The sequence below is a fragment of the Dendrobates tinctorius genome, unplaced genomic scaffold, assembly GCF_039654945.1.
Source record: "Dendrobates tinctorius isolate UK_male_01 unplaced genomic scaffold, ASM3965494v1 ptg000214l, whole genome shotgun sequence".
NCBI lineage: Eukaryota > Metazoa > Chordata > Amphibia > Anura > Dendrobatidae > Dendrobates > Dendrobates tinctorius.
The window spans coordinates 6,016,120-6,037,769 of NW_027361881.1; the positions used below are offsets into that span (position 1 = coordinate 6,016,120).

At 51.1% G+C, this 21,650-nt stretch overlaps 1 protein-coding gene across 2 annotated transcripts in view; it reads left to right on the plus strand.

Annotated features, from left to right (window-relative positions):
- The first annotated feature begins 6,518 nt into the window (after positions 1-6,518).
- Positions 6,519-21,650, plus strand: part of N4BP1 (NEDD4 binding protein 1) — a 29,986-nt gene continuing 14,854 nt past the window's right edge. For both annotated transcript variants that reach the window (XM_073554984.1, XM_073554985.1), the window contains exons 1-4: positions 6,519-6,764; positions 9,249-9,557; positions 12,308-13,743; positions 20,893-21,023. In XM_073554984.1, the coding sequence (XP_073411085.1) occupies positions 6,534-6,764; positions 9,249-9,557; positions 12,308-13,743; positions 20,893-21,023 (2,107 nt within the window). In that variant the 5' untranslated portion in view covers positions 6,519-6,533. The remainder of the gene's footprint in view (positions 6,765-9,248; positions 9,558-12,307; positions 13,744-20,892; positions 21,024-21,650) is intronic.

Sequence of the window (21,650 nt, forward strand, 5' to 3'; positions counted from 1 at the left end):
TTACACATAACATTCTGGTCTGTAAGTTTATATATATCTGGAATAAGATGAGGGCATTAAACTTAGGACAAGAAGCCAAAAATACATACTTTGGGCAACACATCATGAACATGGAGAACATGGTTGTGTAGTACATACCGTGATGTGAGTAGAAGTCGCTCCTCTGCAGATATCGCTTTGCGCAGCCTTGTGTCCTGAAACCTTATCCCAGGATCCCAGGGCGCACTGTCTCCAAGAGTAGATCAAATGTTGCAAGGCTCATGCGACAGTATTGGTAGAATTTTTCCGGATGATCCCACAGAGAAGAATAGAGGGGCTGAAAATGACCTCCTGTGAGTCGTTGCCTCAAAAGTGGATGGACCCACATGCGTCTCCTCCTCCGCGGATCCACAATCACTGGGTATGGTTGGCCAAAGCGCCGTGACAAAACCCAGTTGAAGAGAACACGGTCAGTTGTGTTGAAACTCAGACTGTCTGCCATGTTGCACATACAACCTCAACACACCTCGTGAAAGCAAGGTCACAAATGGCCAGAATGGAGGCAGCCACCTGTTCCTGAGCCAATAAATAGGGTGCAGGCTAATGATTTAAATAGATAGCAGGCCTCAAAACCGTTAAATGTCCATTTTGCAAGCCTGCGAGAAAATCTCGGCATACGGATTACATATGGATGCTGACATGCGCAAAATACGCGACCGCACCTTGATTGCGGATGACATGCGGAGCACTGTTTAGGGGTCATTCATCCGTATTACGCATGTAAAATACGGAGCGTATTTTGCGCAGGTTAGTGTGACTCCGGCCTCAGTCTCCATGTTAACTGAAAATCTGAGAGGCAGGAAGAGAATCTCATTGTCACATGACCACAAGTATGAAAATCCCATATGTGAGAAGTGTCCATGTGATGACTGCTGGAACCTGCGAGCAGAGCTGAATCCTGACAGTGAGGATATGACACGCTGTTAGGATTGGCTACAAGGCTTCATTTTATAATTAACCTTTTCATAACATGCACCGTACTAGTACAGCGCATGTCATGTCTCCCCCTTTGATGTGGGAATCTTTCCCAGCCCATGTCAGCTATTTTGAACAGCTGACATGTGCCCGTAACAGCCGCGGGTGGAATTGCTATCCTCCTGCGGCTATTACACCGTGAAATGCCTCTGTCAAACTCTGAAAGCAGCATTTAACATGTGATTCTGGCAATCGTGCCAGAAATCTGCCCATCAGTGACCCCCATCACATGATCGCGGGAGAAAAAATTAAAAATGCCAGAATTACGGGGGTTTTTTTGTCACCACAACATTGCATTAAAATGCAATAACGGGCGAATAAAAGAACATATCTGCACCAAAATGGTATCATTAAAAACGTTAGCTTGGCACGCAAAAATAAGCCCTCACCCAACCCGAGATCACGAAAAATGGAGACACCACTGGGTTTTTTTTTAATAAACTTTGGATTTTGTTTTCCCAAGTGCTGGGTATTGACGGGCGAGAGTCGTCTGAGTTTCTGGCAACTCTGACCCCGGCCTTGTACATGGGACCAGAGGGCAGGAGGCACACGGAGAAGGGTAAGAAGTACAAGAATGGGGGAAAGGCAGGAGATGATAAGAGACATTTCCTGGAACTGAATGGGAAGAAGCCGTAGCAGCAGAAACACGGGTGTGAATGGGGGGCACACTGGAGAGAATGGCCCATGAGCGGATGGGCTGGCAGGCAGGAGTGAGATACTATGACATGTCTATAGATCGTCTCCACATCCCCCGAGATGATGCAGGAACGTGGAGATTCGGTGTTTATCATCTATTGTGCACAGATGTAAATGTCACCAGAACTGGATTTTCTTCTTTGGAGGAGGAACAAGATGAATGTCCAGGAATCCTGCGAGCCGGGTGTAACAGGGGTAATGCCCAGTCACCGGGCTGCAGCCATGGGTGAGCGCCGCGGAGACGAGTAGGGTCTCATGTGACGGCTCACAGTGTACATACATAGAAATGATCGGGGCAAATTCTGCCACACTGGCTAGCTAAAACACTCCCAGGGATAAAAGAGGTCAAGGAAGGTTTAACATCCGTCTTATTTTTGGAAAAAAGAGAAACAGAAAGAAATAAAGATAAAATGACGAAAACATTTTTGTAAAAATGGAGAAAATAGAAACATCACTGACCAGCAGAGAAAGTCAAGACTTAGTGAGCGCCTTTGTGGGTTCGGAGTGGTGTCTACTAGAGGATTTGAGTGGTAATCGGGGTAAACTGTGCTATAGGAGCTGTATGGAGGAGAAGGTGTCTGATTTCAGTCAATGGGATCTATGGAAACGTGGACGTAAGTGGGTTTGAGAATTTTATATTTGTGAAAGGCCCCTTTACACTTAGCGATGCACCAGCGATCCCGACCACGATATGATGACCCGGTCAGGATCGCTGGTGCATCGCTAAGTGCTCGCTCGTGAGCTGCACACAGGCAGATCTGAATAGAAAAAAGTAGATTCCGCTCACCCTTATAGTGATGTCCACACCGCACATGAGTAGTTCTATCCGAGCAAGGAAGCGTCTCTGCTGGACGTCAGGTCCTTGTGAAAAAAGAAGGAGGTATCCAGCTCCGGAGATAAAATCCAAAATCTTTATTGAAACAAATTAAAAGGTAATGAGCTGCTTGATAACCGGTGTGTACTGGAGGAAGGAACGTCCTAATGACTGGACGCGTTTCGAACACGTGTGGTGCTCTTAGTCCTCAGTTTCACAAGGAGCAGTCTTGCAAAAGTTAAAATACTCCCCAAACAGGTGGTAAACAAATGAAAATAATTGCTCCACTAAGAAAAGGTTAACACCCAGATAACATGGCAGAAAAGAAACACATCACACATTTAAGTTACGACGGTGCGTGATGGTACAGACAGTAGTCAATAGTGCAACATAAATTCCTTCTTTAAGTTCAAGCCCAAAGGTGCTCGGGTGCTTAATAAATCCAAAATGCTTCCCTATCCCGCAATGTTTCTACCCCGTCTCCACCGCGTATATTACCATGCACCTATTGCTTCAACACTAAATTGTGCAGCTCGTCTATTGTGCAGGGTTACACAATGGTTGGATATCTGAATGACAGCGTGACGATGCTCTGTAATCCCGTCTATTAATCTTCTGACCGTGGAGCCCACGTAGAGCAATCTGCACGCTGAACGCTCCATTATGGAGACCACACAATCGGAGTTACAATTTAGAAAACTCTTAACTTTGAACTTCTTTATAGTTTTTTGAGCAAGAAACAACAGAGGTTTTTGCTCCAACAAACACAGATTTAAATATTTTTTCTATTTTAAAAGACATTAATAAATTTGTCAGGGACCGGACGGTGAAAAAACATTTTTTCACAGAGGAGAGAACACAGGTCCCAACTCCGATTAGTGTCACCAATGAGTTTGCTGGAAAACGTTTTCTGGAACAAAATGGATTGTTAACCCTTAAGGATCTGGACACTACCGACATGACAATGTGATTTCCACCTTTAAGACCAGAAATCCTTCCTTTTATCCGGTACACACCAGAACTGATTCTATGGATCGTTTCCAGGACAATATTGAACGGGATTTGCGTAATCTCGCATCAGAGATTCCTTCTCGTTCTTATAAACATAACTTGTCAAAAGATGAACGAAATGCTTTAATCAAATTGAAAACAAATACCAATATCATTATTAAGATGTCGGATAAGGGCGGATCTGTAGTGGTTCTCAACAAATCTGATTATGCAACTGCTATCCATAACATGTTACTAGATAGTGATATTTATTATTTTCCTGAATCAGACCCCTCAGCAGCATTTTCAAAAATGTGTAAATGTGTGATTGATGAAGGACTCAGTCAGGGTTGTTTCACTAACAAACAAGTAGAGTATTTGCATGTATTAAATCCAGTCATTCCGATCTTGCATGCATTACCAAAAACGCACAAAAATATGTTTCCACCCCCCATGCGTCCCATTGTATCGGGAATAGGATCCTTCAGTGAACACTTAGGAGAATGGCTTGACACAATTTTGCAGCCACTAGTTCAGAGAACTCCTGGAAGGATTCCAAGGATGTATTAAGTATGGTCAGTGGGGTATCGTGGGACCCAGAATGGTCATGGCTAACTTGTGATGTGGTTGCCCTATATACGTCCATTCCCCATAGAATCGCTTTGCACGCCGTTCAGTTTCATGTGTATAACTATGGTTCATACAATGAGGAGTTGCGGGTGTATATCATCTCAGTGCTTGCTTTTCTTTTATCTCACAATTTTTTCTTGCTTGACAAAAAATTTTCTCCAGAAAAGTGGAGTTTCAATGGGAGCTAAATTCTCCCCGTCAGTAGCGCATCTAGTTATGGCGTGGTGGGAAGAACAGAACGTCTTTGCACAGATAATCCATTTTTTACTAACATCAAATGGTATTCTAGGTACATTGATGACCTGATACTAGTGTGGCAAGGTGATTCAGTTTCCTTATCCAATCTTACATCAATAATAATCCTTTCAATCTCAAATTTACCCATACATTTGATAAAAAAAAGTATTACTTTTTTGGATTTGTGTTGGACTGGTATCCCTTTTAACACTATCAGCAGTTGTACGTATCGCCAAAAAACCGCAGGCAACACCATACTTCACGCACGCAGCTTCCACCCACCACATACGATCCAATCAATTCCAGTGGGTGAGGTCATCAGAGCAAAAAGAAATTGCAGTGACAATACAATTTTTGATAGTGAAAAAAGGAACATTGAAAAAACGTCTCAAAAATAGAAAATATCCTGATTGGACTGTAAATCGTGCTTTCAGTATAGTAGATAAAAAATCCAGAGCGGAACTCATCTCACCGACTGTTGAACCAAATTCCAAATGTCAGATTGAATCTAAAAGTAATGACCCTAATTTTTGTTCAGAACAGCCGGTCCTGGCTCTTACATATAGGAGTCATTTCAAGTCAATTTCTGACATCGAAATCTCAAGATTCTGAGAGATGACGATATTCTGGACACTATATTGAAGGATGGTATTAGAATGGTCTCCAGACGTGCCCCGACTTTAGCTAATTCTTTATCCCCCAGCTTCTATGGCGCTGTTCAGACGAAAACTGTTTCCACTTGGTCGTCCACCACAGGGTTTTTTAGATGTGGGCAATCTCCTTGTAAAACATGTCTACGTTCTAAAAACCTCTGTTTTTTTCTTGCTCAAAAACTATAAAGAAGTTCAAAGTTAAGAGTTTTCTAAATTGCAACTCCGATTGTGTGGTCTCCATAATGGAGCGTTCAGCGTGCAGATTGCTCTACGTGGGCTCCACGGTCAGAAGATTAATAGACGGGATTACAGAGCATCGTCACGCTGTCATTCAGATATCCAACCATTGTGTAACCCTGCACAATAGACGAGCTGCACAATTTAGTGTTGATGCAATGGGTGCATGGTAATATACGCGGTGGAGACGGGGTAGAAACATTGCGGGATAGGGAAGCATTTTGGATTTATTAAGCACCCGAGCACCTTTGGGCTTGAACTTAAAGAAGGAATTTATGTTGCACTATTGACTACTGTCTGTACCATCACGCACCGTCGTAACTTAAATGTGTGATGTGTTTCTTTTCTGCCATGTTATCTGGGTGTTAACCTTTTCTTAGTGGAGCAATTATTTTCATTTGTTTACCACCTGTTTGGGGAGTATTTTAACTTTTGCAAGACTGCTCCTTGTGAAACTGAGGACTAAGAGCACCACACGTGTTCGAAACGCGTCCAGTCATTAGGACGTTCCTTCCTCCAGTACACACCGGTTATCAAGCAGCTCATTACCTTTTAATTTGTTTGAATAACGATTTTGGATTTTATCTCCGGAGCTGGATACCTCCTTCTTTTTACACAGGCAGATCTCACCAGCGACATCGCAGGGGTCGCTACTTACCTGTCAGACGCGGCGATGATGACGTCCTCCCGCCCGCGTCCACGCGTCGCTGCTATCAGGAAAGGCCCGACGAGAAATGGAGCTGCACGATCAGCGACGGCCAGCGGGGGAGCCGGTCGGAGGTATCACACATAGCGATATCGCTGCTGCGTCACAAAATGGGTGAGGCGCTAGCGATCTCACCATGTGTAAAGGCCCCTTAAGTTTATTTTTGCTTCTGTTCAGGCTTAGGTGATAAGCAGGTTTAAATAAGTTCTTTGTAACAATTCAATGCAATGTTTATAACTTGTAATATGCAACTTCATTACAAAATCAATAAAAAATGATGTTTCAAAAACGATCCGGGCAGCGCGGAGCCCGGGGGGAGCAGACGTGTCAGCTCCGGCAGTCACCCCCAGTCAGCTGAAGTCTCACACATGGCGACCATCATTCTCTGGGGCTTTCCTGATACATGAAGCGTTGGAAAGTCACCCTGACATAGAAGCAGGAGTTTCTCCAGTCACAGGTGAGGTGGAGGTGATGACTGGACACATATGGCTCTGCTTCACTGCAGTGGTGGTGTGCAATCTGTGCCCTCCAGCAGCTGGGAAATGCCAGGAAGTCAATGCTGGGGGTTGTAGTCACAGACCAGCACTGGCACAACACTGAGCGCCGCCATCTTGTCGGAGCCCACCGCTGTGAGGAAGAGGCAGTGCGGCCTCTAGTGGCGGGAGCGGTGACCCGCAAACCCGGAAGTGCTTCCTCCAGCGAGAACTGTTGGGCTGAGACACTTTCTGTTTGTGCTGCGGAGACTGAGGAGAGAGCGGAGCCCGGACACCGGCGGCTGCATGGACTGGTGAGCACCGGGCCTGTACACACGGGTATACGGCTGCCGTATACCGCCCCCCACCGTCACTACCCTGCTATATACCGCCCCCCCGTCACTACCCTGCTGTATACCGCCCCCCACCGTCACTACCCTGCTATATACCGCCCCCCACCGTCACTACCCTGCCGTATACCGCCCCCCCGTCACTACCCTGCCGTATACCGCCCCCCCCCCCGTCACTACCCTGCCGTATACCGCCCCCCCCCCGTCACTACCCTGCCGTATACCGCCCCCCACCGTCACTACCCTGCCGTATACCGCCCCCCACCGTCACTACCCTGCCGTATACCGCCCCCCACCGTCACTACCCTGCCGTATACCGCCCCCCACCGTCACTACCCTGCCGTATACCGCCCCCCACCGTCACTACCCTGCCGTATACCGCCCCCCACCGTCACTACCCTGCCGTATACCGCCCCCCACCGTCACTACCCTGCCGTATACCGCCCCCCACCGTCACTACCCTGCCGTATACCGCCCCCCACCGTCACTACCCTGCCGTATACCGCCCCCCACCGTCACTACCCTGCCGTATACCGCCCCCCACCGTCACTACCCTGCCGTATACCGCCCCCCACCGTCACTACCCTGCCGTATACCGCCCCCCACCGTCACTACCCTGCCGTATACCGCCCCCCACCGTCACTACCCTGCCGTATACCGCCCCCCACCGTCACTACCCTGCCGTATACCGCCCCCCCGTCACTACCCTGCCGTATACCGCCCCCCCCCCGTCACTACCCTGCCGTATACCGCCCCCCACCGTCACTACCCTGCCGTATACCGCCCCCCACCGTCACTACCCTGCCGTATACCGCCCCCCACCGTCACTACCCTGCCGTATACCGCCCCCCACCGTCACTACCCTGCCGTATACCGCCCCCCACCGTCACTACCCTGCCGTATACCGCCCCCCACCGTCACTACCCTGCCGTATACCGCCCCCCACCGTCACTACCCTGCCGTATACCGCCCCCCACCGTCACTACCCTGCCGTATACCGCCCCCCACCGTCACTACCCTGCCGTATACCGCCCCCCACCGTCACTACCCTGCCGTATACCGCCCCCCACCGTCACTACCCTGCCGTATACCGCCCCCCACCGTCACTACCCTGCCGTATACCGCCCCCCACCGTCACTACCCTGCCGTATACCGCCCCCCACCGTCACTACCCTGCCGTATACCGCCCCCCACCGTCACTACCCTGCCGTATACCGCCCCCCACCGTCACTACCCTGCCGTATACCGCCCCCCACCGTCACTACCCTGCCGTATACCGCCCCCCACCGTCACTACCCTGCCGTATACCGCCCCCCACCGTCACTACCCTGCCGTATAGCGCCCCCCACCGTCACTACCCTGCCGTATAGCGCCCCCCACCGTCACTACCCTGCCGTATAGCGCCCCCCCACCGTCACTACCCTGCCGTATAGCGCCCCCCCACCGTCACTACCCTGCCGTATAGCGCCCCCCCACCGTCACTACCCTGCCGTGTACCGCCCCCCCACCGTCACTACCCTGCCGTGTACCGCCCCCCCCACCGTCACTACCCTGCCGTGTACCGCCCCCCCCACCGTCACTACCCTGCCGTGTACCGCCCCCCCCACCGTCACTACCCTGCCGTGTACCGCCCCCCCACCGTCACTACCCTGCCGTGTACCGCCCCCCCACCGTCACTACCCTGCCGTGTACCGCCCCCCCACCGTCACTACCCTGCCGTGTACCGCCCCCCCACCGTCACTACCCTGCCGTGTACCGCCCCCCCACCGTCACTACCCTGCCGTGTACCGCCCCCCCACCGTCACTACCCTGCCGTGTACCGCCCCCCCACCGTCACTACCCTGCCGTGTACCGCCCCCCCACCGTCACTACCCTGCCGTGTACCGCCCCCCCACCGTCACTACCCTGCCGTGTACCGCCCCCCCACCGTCACTACCCTGCCGTGTACCGCCCCCCCACCGTCACTACCCTGCCGTGTACCGCCCCCCCACCGTCACTACCCTGCCGTGTACCGCCCCCCCACCGTCACTACCCTGCCGTGTACCGCCCCCCCACCGTCACTACCCTGCCGTGTACCGCCCCCCCACCGTCACTACCCTGCCGTGTACCGCCCCCCCACCGTCACTACCCTGCCGTGTACCGCCCCCCCACCGTCACTACCCTGCCGTGTACCGCCCCCCCACCGTCACTACTCTCCTGATTTCCGCCCCCTGTCAGTAGGAATTTCCATCTGAAAAGGTAAATCGCCCCTTTCCTTGTTATCTCCCTAACATTAGATGTTTTTGGGTTCACGTTTCGCTCACGGGGTGTCATAGTGGCCCTGGACCCCAGTGCGCTCCCTCTGGTTAAACCAGTGGTGCTGGACCCTCACACCTGTCCGCTGTAGAAGTAATGATTGTCTCCTGGTGATGACATAGTCTGATGTTTGCATTCTCGCTCCTCTCCCAGGTCTGCAGCGTCCACAATGAGCGTCATTCCGGACTGATCCTAACACCAGGGATGGCTGACGTGGCCGCGCGGAGCAGGGCAGAAGACGAGACCCCCGGCGCAGACGTGGTGGACGAATTTACCGCCCCTGGAGAACTGGGCTGCTCACTGCAGCGGAGCCGCTGCCGGGTGCAGATGTTGTTCCCGGTGACATTCACCGTTCTCGGGTCTTTGGAGAAATTTAACTATGAAGAAGCAGGAAGTGGAAAGAACCCCGGACGCATCTGGCTGCAACTTAAAGGGAAAAGACAAGCGGTGCACAAAGCCAAGGTGCGATGCAGGCAGGGGAAGGAGCGGGGAAAGTCTTGACTGTCTGTGCACGCTCGTAACGTCAGGGGTCCGACTCCTAATCACTTTCCCTGCCTGTAATTTGGTGAAGGGTCTGCACTTAGTCCCCTTAATTGTGGATCGAGCATAGCTGCCCAGGTTGTTGCACGTGATCATGGTACTGATATGGGACTAGCTGCACAGGTTGCGTGTGATCATGGTGCTGATGTGGGACTAGCTGCACAGGCTGTTGCAGGTGATCATGGTACTGATGTGGGACTAGCTGCACAGGTTGTTGCCGGTGATCATGGTTCTGATATGGGACTAGCTGCACAGGTTGTTGCCGGTGATCATGGTACTGATGTGGGACTAGCACAGGTTGTTGCGGGTGATCATGGTACTGATGTGGGACTAGCTGCACAGGTTGTTGCGGGTGATCATGGTACTGATGTGGGACTAGCTGCACAGGTTGTTGCGGGTGATCATGGTACTGATGTGGGACTAGCTGCACAGGTTGTTGCGGGTGATCATGGTACTGATGTGGGACTAGCTGCACAGGTTGTTGCGGGTGATCATGGTACTGATGTGGGACTAGCTGCACAGGTTGTTGCGGGTGATCATGGTACTGATGTGGGACTAGCTGCACAGGTTGTTGCGGGTGATCATGGTACTGATGTGGGACTAGCTGCACAGGTTGTTGCGGGTGATCATGGTACTGATGTGGGACTAGCTGCACAGGTTGTTGCGGGTGATCATGGTACTGATGTGGGACTAGCTGCACAGGTTGTTGCGGGTGATCATGGTACTGATGTGGGACTAGCTGCACAGGTTGTTGCACGTGATCATGGTACTGATGTGGGACTAGCTGCACAGGTTGTTGCGGGTGATCATGGTACTGATGTGGGACTAGCTGCACAGGTTGTTGCCGGTGATCATGGTACTGATGTGGGACTAGCTGCACAGGTTGTTGCGGGTGATCATGGTACTGATGTGGGACTAGCTGCACAGGTTGTTGCCGGTGATCATGGTACTGATGTGGGACTAGCTGCACAGGTTGTTGCACGTGATCATGGTACTGATGTGGGACTAGCTGCACAGGTTGTTGCGGGTGATCATGGTACTGATGTGGGACTAGCTGCACAGGTTGTTGCCGGTGATCATGGTACTGATGTGGGACTAGCTGCACAGGTTGTTGCGGGTGATCATGGTACTGATGTGGGACTAGCTGCACAGGTTGTTGCCGGTGATCATGGTACTGATGTGGGACTTTCTCCCTTTCTCTGATATGTGCATGGGCCGGGTTCACCGCACATTACTCAGCAGTGCTGGCTCGGAGACAGGGCCCTCATTGGGGGATGTCTTGAGGAGACAGAACTGTCATATATATAGATATATATATTTGTTTTTTGGCAGGAAACCCATTTAGGTGTCAGCAAATTACTGTAAATTCCCCATAAAATGATGAGTAGCCGTCTCAGAGCCGCAGCTTCTCTACGTCGTGTGTCAGAATGTCTTAAAGACGTAATTCCCCACGGAGGAAGCTGGAGTCTCACCAAACCTGTATGTCAGGTGCAGAGGCTCGGACGCCTGTGTATGATGACACGCGGCGCTGTCATCTAGGGCTGAGAACGCACCTCGCCTTACGTACCTGTAAAGAGGGGACAACAAAGACATACAAGCGCAGCCAGCATCTACTTTGGGGGTCTTTGAGTTACATTCAGCGGACTGTCACGATTTGGTCTGGGAGAAAAATTTGGATGGTGGAGTCAGACAGATTAGGGGTCTGCAGGGGAGTTGGCGTGGGACTGAGAGGGGTCTGGGAAGGAGGAGGCGGACAGAGAGGGGATTGGTAGGCAGACTGAGAGGGGTCTGGGAAGGAGGAGGCGGACAGAGAGGGGATTGGTAGGCAGACTGAGAGGGGTCTGGGTAAGTGGGAAGATAGATGTAGCAGTGGCTTATGCTGCGTTTCTTACTGAAGACGAGTATGATGATCCTGGCTGAGCGTGCATGTGTATGGAGAGGGAACAGTTGTGGCTTACCGCTGCTTGGGATGTATGGCGACGATCATGAGCTGGGACCTTTACTGATGTGGTTTTGTCTGCTTACATTAGTGATAAGAATTAGCGATATTACGGTAAATCCGTGCCGGACTGATTTATAAAAGACCCCGAGGACTGAGTTATAAGACGCCATCTTCCCTTTGTCCTTCCCCAGTGCTGATTCATGTAATGGCTATAAACAAATGATTGATTAGTCATTAGCTGGGACGTCGTCTGAGCACAAGATATGAAATGTGCCTGATAACGTGTGGAAATCCCAGCCAGGGCAATGAGGAAGTTTCTGCTATACAGGAAGTTGTTGTGGATTTCTGCGGCCGGACAGAGGGAAGTGTGCGGAGTCGGGTCACAGCGCGGGGAAACTCCACGCCGAGCTCCAGGATATACTGAGAAGTGACGGAGAGTCCCGCTGACGCTCGCTCCATTTATCCTTTTTTATTACTTCTTCAAACTGATTTTTATACCTTATTTCTCGCCAATATTATAATTGCAGCTATGCAGAGGGCAGCAGCTGATGGCAGCCGTTTCCACTGTTGTGCTCTGCATAGGTGCTGCCTTCCATTCATTGCAGGTGAAGCTGCTCGTTCCGTCTCGGATTGTTTTGACCTTGTGGAGGGTTGAGATTTTATACCTCCCTCTCACCGCACCACTGCCTTTACTGAGGATCTTAGTCTTTTTTTGTTTTGTATTTTGCAGGAATATATTAAAGGCCTTTGTGAACCTGAGATGGAGATAAAGGAAAGCTACCCCAAGGAGATGCATTGCATATTTGCGGGGGCTCAGAGTTTGTTCCTGGACCATCTGATTACGGACACTTCCGCCCACGTCGCCATGTTGGAGATCGGGCACCTCGGTATTAAAGGAGGAACAGAGCCAGTGGTCATGGCCCAGAGTCACATCCAGCAGTTTGTAAGACTTTTTAAAAATAACGAAAGTTTACCCCAAAGCCGAGAACCGGAAGTGAAAAAGAGGTTTAAATGTTTTGTGGAGGCCAATGCAGATAAGTACACCATGGACTTATTGTTACTGCCCAGCGCCTTAAAGGAGGAGCTGCTGAATCTCGCGTCGGAGGATCAGTTTTGTGAAGCCGATCAGGAGATTGCCGCAGTTATTACCAATGCTAAGACGCATAGTAGTACGTGCACGGAGACATCGGGAAAAAAACCTCGGACCCCTGTAACGGAGCTGACCAGCCAGCTGGATTCTGTGTTTTCCAGTGTACCCGAAACTGCCGCTCACTCCGCACTCGTATCGCTCACCCACCAGGACAGATTGTCCACAAAGAGGCGATGTTCCGAGAACGAAGAACGATGTCTGAAGAAGCCGTTCTCCTTAGACTGCATCCAGAAAGATGGTTGCGTCTCAAGTGCCAGCGCCGCCAACATGCCCATCATAGATCTGATGGCCGACTCCAGTGAAGACTCGTTGATCATCGTGGACGATGACAACACAGTAAGCCCCGAATCAGAGTACAAGATCCTTGTGAACTTTTTCACGACGATGAGATATTCCAAGGAGGTGGTTGAGAAGGTTATCCGTGAGCTGGGACAGTCCGAGGAGCCCTTAAAACTTCTGGAAGAGATAAAAAAAGAAAGCGACAAGTTGCCGACGGCAATGACCGAGAGTCGGCAAAATGCTAAAGACGGTAATGCATCTATGCTAAGGCAGGAGGTGATGGAGGATCCCGGCAGGACACACACGGCCAGCCATGAGGACTTGGCGAACATCAGGAAGAACAACCCAACAGCTACTCAAAGACTTCAGACTCAAGGACCTGGAATGGAACGTAGTTTACCAAAAAATGTAACTTTTGTTGCAAGAGGCGCCTCCAGCCCTCCAAGGAATATCATCGTAATCCCAGACGGACCGGGACCTTCCAACGTACTCCCGGTGCCGCAGGTAACAAAAGGGATTCCCGTAAGATGCTTTGATTTTACCCATCCACCAAAACCTGTGCAGAGTGACGTGAAGCCATCAGCATCTGTGAGACCAGAGAAGCACAACCCGCCGGTGACCGGGATGCAGATATTCCTCAACGCCATCAAGACCCCTTATCAGCTGGAGCTGAAAAACGAGCCGGGGAGAGCGGACTTGAAACACATAATCATCGATGGGAGCAACGTCGCTATCAGGTCAGTGCTCGTTACCAGACTGGTGGGTGAATTAATGTGCGGGGCAGGAGTGGCGCTTGTTGTATTCCTGTGCGGGGCAGGAGTGGCGCTCGTTGTATCCCTGTGCGGGGCAGGAGTGGCGCTCGTTGTATCCCTGTGCGGGGCAGGAGTGGCGCTTGTTGTATTCCTGTGCGGGGCAGGAGTGGCGCTCGTTGTATCCCTGTGCGGGGCAGGAGTGGCGCTCGTTGTATCCCTGTGCGGGGCAGGAGTGGCGCTCGTTGTATCCCTGTGCGGGGCAGGAGCGGCGCTTGTTGTATTCCTGTGCGGAGCAGGAGGGGTGGCGCTTGTATCCCTGTGCGGGGCAGGAGCGGCGCTCGTTGTTTTCCTATGCGGAGCAGGAGGGGTGGCGCTCGTTGTATTCCTGTGCGGAGCAGGAGGGGTGGCGCTCGTTGTATTCCTGTGCGGAGCAGGAGGGGTGGCGCTCGTTGTATTCCTGTGCGGAGCAGGAGGGGTGGCGCTCGTTGTATTCCTGTGCGGAGCAGGAGGGGTGGCGCTCGTTGTATCCCTGTGCGGAGCAGGAGGGGTGGCGCTCGTTGTATCCCTGTGCGGAGCAGGAGGGGTGGCGCTCGTTGTATCCCTGTGCGGAGCAGGAGGGGTGGCGCTCGTTGTATCCCTGTGCGGAGCAGGAGGGGTGGCGCTCGTTGTATCCCTGTGCGGAGCAGGAGGGGTGGCGCTCGTTGTATCCCTGTGCGGAGCAGGAGGGGTGGCGCTCGTTGTATCCCTGTGCGGAGCAGGAGGGGTGGCGCTCGTTGTATCCCTGTGCGGAGCAGGAGGGGTGGCGCTCGTTGTATCCCTGTGCGGAGCAGGAGGGGTGGCGCTCGTTGTATCCCTGTGCGGAGCAGGAGGGGTGGCGCTCGTTGTATCCCTGTGCGGAGCAGGAGGGGTGGCGCTCGTTGTATCCCTGTGCGGAGCAGGAGGGGTGGCGCTCGTTGTATCCCTGTGCGGAGCAGGAGGGGTGGCGCTCGTTGTATCCCTGTGCGGAGCAGGAGGGGTGGCGCTCGTTGTATCCCTGTGCGGAGCAGGAGGGGTGGCGCTCGTTGTATCCCTGTGCGGAGCAGGAGGGGTGGCGCTCGTTGTATCCCTGTGCGGAGCAGGAGGGGTGGCGCTCGTTGTATCCCTGTGCGGAGCAGGAGGGGTGGCGCTCGTTGTATCCCTGTGCGGAGCAGGAGGGGTGGCGCTCGTTGTATCACTGTGCGGAGCAGGAGGGGTGGCGCTCGTTGTATCCCTGTGCGGAGCAGGAGGGGTGGCTGTTGTGAGCTCATCTGTTCATTCACCTTTTGTGTCCGAGGATCTCCCTCTTCTGGTGAAGGAAGGTAGTGAGGCTGATTTGGATGAAAGAAACCAAACACCTGATCAGGTGGATTGTGACTGGGTAACAGGAACTTCAGATTGGATATAAGGCAGCCGAAGCCCTTCTGAGTGGCTGGTGATTTCTCTGCTGGATTCTTGGAGACCAGTCTGATTCCTGCTTCCCAAAGATAAGTTTTTGCTCTGCTATTGAACTTATTAGTTTTGGTTTTGTTTACCTTGTTTTTTGAGTTCAGCCATCCCCGGCCGGGGGTGTGCTGGATTCTTTTTCCTTGATCAGTGTTCTCTTTTGCTCTGCTTTCAGAATATTCTGAGTGCTGATATAGGGTTTGAAGTTTAGTGACTTCAGGGTCCTTTTTGCTTATCAGTTGTGTTGGTAATATTTTTAGCAGGGTTTTCTCGGATTGTAGACAGCAGCTTTTCTGTTCTGTCCTTTTTAGTTAGCTTGGGCCCATCGTTTGCTCAACCTATCTTTCTATCTGTGTTAGTGTTTTCATCTTGTTTCACTGTCATTATATGTTGGGGGCTGCCTATTGCTTTGGGGTCTGCTCTGGGGCAGTCAGTTTTTTCCCTTTTCTCTCTTTAGGCTTATTTAGATCTCCGGCTGTGACGAGGTGTCTAGGATCACCGTAGGAACACTCCACGGCTACTGCTAGTTGTGTGATAGGATTAGGGGTCTGCAATCTGCTAGTTTCCAACCTCTCTGATTTTCTGGGCTGAGCTTGTGTTTTGTTTTTTCCTCCTCGGTGACTCAATCATAACAGGTGACACTCGTATCCCTGTGCGGAGCAGGAGGGGCGGCGCTCGTTGCATCCCTGTGCGGAGCAGGAGGGGCGGCGCCCGTTGCATCCCTGTGCGGAGCAGAAGGGGCGGTACCCGTTGCATCCCTGTGCGGAGCAGGAGGGGCGGCGCTGTTGCATCCCTGTGCGGAGCAGGAGGGGCGGCGCCCGTTGCATCCCTGTGCGGGGCGGCGCCTGTTGCATCCCTGTGCGGGGCAGGAGGGGCGGCGCCCGTTGCATCCCTGTGCGGGGCGGCGCCCGTTGCATCCCTGTGCGGGGCAGGAGGGGCGGCGCCCGTTGCATCCCTGTGCGGGGCGGCGCCCGTTGCATCCCTGTGCGGGGCGGCGCCCGTTGCATCCCGGTGCGGGGCGGCGCCCGTTGCATCCCGGTGCGGGGCGGCGCCCGTTGCATCCCGGTGCGGGGCGGCGCCCGTTGCATCCCGGTGCGGGGCAGGAGGGGCGCTCTTAGGGTACTGCTGAATGGCATGGCACTTTTGTATCAGGGCTATTGTATCGGCAGGTGACAGGATCACTCGCATAATAGAAACTCGTGAGGAGGACAGAGTCAGTGTTTCCCCCCTCACCGCCGGCTATGTAATGACTGTACTCCCATCACAACACATTGATGACCAGTAGAGCGTTCAGTGAGTCCCAGTACAAGAAAAAATGTGACAGTGTCTGAGGAGACGGAGCCTCCGCATATAGAAATCTGAGAGATACTGAGAGCAAAAGTTTTGTAGATAGAAGTTATCGCAGGGGTGGCCGAGGCTCGCTGTCGCAATCACAGAGGCGGCCGGCGGGGCTCGCTGTCGCAATCACAGAGGCGGCCGGCGGGGCTCGCTGTCGCAATCACAGAGGCGGCCGGCGGGGCTCGCTGTCGCAATCACAGAGGCGGCCGGCGGGGCTCGCAGATTTTTGTATTTTTAATTTTGATAAAAGTAAATGTATTTGCTCGCTCGTGGTAGAGGGCAGGTGGGTGAGAGTCACAGCTGTCCTCTGATGCCAGTCACATGGGGACGGTCGCTGACTGGCAGGGAGCTAGTATTGTACATCTGTTATGTTGCAGAAACCCGAAATCTCAAGGCAGGATGAGAGTTGTTGTCCTCCTGCAGCTGCTGCACAGTACAGCTTACAAGTCTGGTGACCCTGTGTCATAGTGATGGCTGCGGGTAGAAATGGTTTTGTGGAAGGTTATTCTGCTCCCATCATAACAGCAATTAATAATTCACTGTGTACATACATTACATTACTGATCCTGAGTTACCTCCTGTATTATACCCCAGAGCTGCACTCACTATTCTGCTGGTGCAGTCACTGTGTACATACATTACATTACTGATCCTGAGTTACATCCTGTATTATACTCCAGAGCTGCACTCACTATTCTGCTGGTGCAGTCACTGTGTACATACATTACATTACTGATCCTGAGTTACCTCCTGTATTATACGCCAGAGCTGCACTCACTATTCTGCTGGTGCAGTCACTGTGTACATACATTACTGATCCTGAGTTACCTCCTGTATTATACCCCAGAGCTGCACTCACTATTCTGCTGGTGCAGTCACTGTGTACATACATTACATTACTGATCCTGAGTTACCTCCTGTATTATACGCCAGAGCTGCACTCACTATTCTGCTGGTGCAGTCACTGTGTACATACATTACTGATCCTGAGTTACCTCCTGTATTATACCCCAGAGCTGCACTCACTATTCTGCTGGTGCAGTCACTGTGTACATACATTACTGATCCTGAGTTACCTCCTGTATTATACTCCAGAGCTGCACTCACTATTCTGCTGGTGCAGTCACTGTGTACATACATTACATTACTGATCCTGAGTTACATCCTGTATTATACTCCAGAGCTGCACTCACTATTCTGCTGGTGCAGTCACTGTGTACATACATTACTGATCCTGAGTTACCTCCTGTATTATACCCCAGAGCTGCACTCACTATTCTGCTGGTGCAGTCACTGTGTACATACATTACATTACTGATCCTGAGTTACATCCTGTATTATACTCCAGAGCTGCACTCACTATTCTGCTGGTGCAGTCACTGTGCACATACATTACTGATCCTGAGTTACCTCCTGTATTATACCCTAGAGCTGCACTCACTATTCTGCTGGTGCAGTCACTGTGTACATACATTACATTACTGATCCTGAGTTACCTCCTGTATTATACTCCAGAGCTGCACTCACTATTCTGCTGGTGTAGTCACTGTGTACATACATTACATTACTGATCCTGAGTTACCTCCTGTATTATACTCCAGAGCTGCACTCCCTATTCTGCTGCTGCAGTCACTGTGTACATACATTATATTACTGATCCTGAGTTACATCCTGTATTATACTCCAGAGCTGCACTCACTATTCTGCTGCTGCAGTCACTGTGTACATACATTATATTACCGATCCTGAGTTACATCCTGTATTATACCCCAGAGCTGCACTCACTATTCTGCTGGTGCAGTCACTGTGTACATACATTACATTACTGATCCTGAGTTACATCCTGTATTATACTCCAGAGCTGCACTCACTATTCTGCTGGTGCAGTCACTGTGTACATACATTACTGATCCTGAGTTACATCCTGTATTATACTCCAGAGCTGCACTCACTATTCTGCTGGTGCAGTCACTGTGTACATACATTACATCACTGATCCTGAGTTACATCCTGTATTATACCCCAGAGCTGCACTCACTATTCTGCTGGTGCAGTCACTGTGTACATACATTACATTACTGATCCTGAGTTACATCCTGTATTATACTCCAGAGCTGCACTCACTATTCTGCTGGTGCAGTCACTGTGTACATACATTACATTACTGATCCTGAGTTACATCCTGTATTATACCCCAGAGCTGCACTCACTATTCTGCTGGTGCAGTCACTGTGTACATACATTACTGATCCTGAGTTACATCCTGTATTATGCTCCAGAGCTGCACTCACTATTCTGCTGGTGCAGTCACTGTGTACATACATTACATTACTGATCCTGAGTTACATCCTGTATTATACCCCAGAGCTGCACTTACTATTCTGCTGGTGCAGTCACTGTGTACATACATTACATTACTGACCCTGAGTTACCTCCTGTATTATACGCCAGAGCTGCACTCACTATACTGCTGGTGCAGTCACTGTGTACATACATTACATTACTGACCCTGAGTTACCTCCTGTATTATACGCCAGAGCTGCACTCACTATTCTGCTGGTGCAGTCACTGTGTACATACATCACATTACTGATCCTGAGTTACATCCTGTATTATACCCCAGAGCTGCACTCACTATTCTGCTGGTGCAGTCACTGTGTACATACATTACATTACTGATCCTGAGTTACCTCCTGTATTATACCCCAGAGCTGCACTCACTATTCTGCTGGTGCAGTCACTGTGTACATACATTACATTACTGATCCTGAGTTACATCCTGTATTATACTCCAGAGCTGCACTCACTATTCTGCTGGTGCAGTCACTGTGCACATACATTACTGATCCTGAGTTACCTCCTGTATTATACCCTAGAGCTGCACTCACTATTCTGCTGGTGCAGTCACTGTGTACATACATTACATTACTGATCCTGAGTTACCTCCTGTATTATACTCCAGAGCTGCACTCACTATTCTGCTGGTGTAGTCACTGTGTACATACATTACATTACTGATCCTGAGTTACCTCCTGTATTATACTCCAGAGCTGCACTCCCTATTCTGCTGCTGCAGTCACTGTGTACATACATTATATTACTGATCCTGAGTTACATCCTGTATTATACTCCAGAGCTGCACTCACTATTCTGCTGCTGCAGTCACTGTGTACATACATTATATTACCGATCCTGAGTTACATCCTGTATTATACCCCAGAGCTGCACTCACTATTCTGCTGGTGCAGTCACTGTGTACATACATTACATTACTGATCCTGAGTTACATCCTGTATTATACTCCAGAGCTGCACTCACTATTCTGCTGGTGCAGTCACTGTGTACATACATTACTGATCCTGAGTTACATCCTGTATTATACTCCAGAGCTGCACTCACTATTCTGCTGGTGCAGTCACTGTGTACATACATTACATCACTGATCCTGAGTTACATCCTGTATTATACCCCAGAGCTGCACTCACTATTCTGCTGGTGCAGTCACTGTGTACATACATTACATTACTGATCCTGAGTTACATCCTGTATTATACTCCAGAGCTGCACTCACTATTCTGCTGGTGCAGTCACTGTGTACATACATTACATTACTGATCCTGAGTTACATCCTGTATTATACCCCAGAGCTGCACTCACTATTCTGCTGGTGCAGTCACTGTGTACATACATTACTGATCCTGAGTTACATCCTGTATTATGCTCCAGAGCTGCACTCACTATTCTGCTGGTGCAGTCACTGTGTACATACATTACATTACTGATCCTGAGTTACATCCTGTATTATACCCCAGAGCTGCACTTACTATTCTGCTGGTGCAGTCACTGTGTACATACATTACATTACTGACCCTGAGTTACCTCCTGTATTATACGCCAGAGCTGCACTCACTATACTGCTGGTGCAGTCACTGTGTACATACATTACATTACTGACCCTGAGTTACCTCCTGTATTATACGCCAGAGCTGCACTCACTATTCTGCTGGTGCAGTCACTGTGTACATACATCACATTACTGATCCTGAGTTACATCCTGTATTATACCCCAGAGCTGCACTCACTATTCTGCTGGTGCAGTCACTGTGTACATACATTACATTACTGATCCTGAGTTACATCCTGTATTATACCCCAGAGCTGCACTCACTATTCTGCTGGTGCAGTCGCTGTGTACAGACATTCCTGACCCTGCACTGATGCTGGGGTACGCCCTGTGCCGTATTATCGGGGTGCTATCTATGAGCCCGGTGATGATGGCCCCGTGGTGACCTGGTTATGGGGTCGGTGTGGTCTCACACTTTCTTCTTCTTGCAGTCACGGGTTACAGAAGTTCTTTTCCTGTCGGGGAATCGCGATCGCCGTAGAATATTTCTGGAATAAAGGACACCGGAATATAACAGTGTTTGTTCCTCAGTGGAGGACGAAGCGAGACCCCAACATCACAGGTAACGGGGGGCCGTCACGTGTCACTGATGTGTGCCAGGTCTGCAGGCTCTTCCTTCGTTACAGCCCCAGATACAGCACGATTGTCCCGTCCTCCACATGTGTGGAAGGACAGCAGAATAAGCTGTGCGAGACCCTCTGCGCCCTCCCCTCTGTCTTGGGGTCGTCAGTACAGAGGTAGTGGGGGTCCACGGTCTGACACCTGACGCTCCCACCAATCGCCCGATTGCAGATCCTGGATGTAAGTGGTAAACACGACAGCGCCATACACTGTAGTGGCCGTTGTCAGGTACTGCAGCTCTGCCCATTGCCTTCAGTAGGTTGTCAGTATATAAATCGTGGACAGCCCCTTTAACCCCTTCCTGACATGACACGTACTATCCCGTCCATGGGACCCGGGCCCCTATGCCCATGGACGGGATAGTACGTCTACCGGACCGCCCCCGACACGTTAACCCCTTGCACACCGCGATCAAACACAATCGCTGTGTACCGGGAGTTAAAGGGAAGCATCGGCAGGGAGGGGGCTCCCTCCGTGCTTCCCTGAGCCCCCCACGGCAGCGCAATGTGCAGCGCTGCTGCGGGGGACTCCTTTCCTCCAGGCCCCCGAATCCAAGATGGCGACGGGG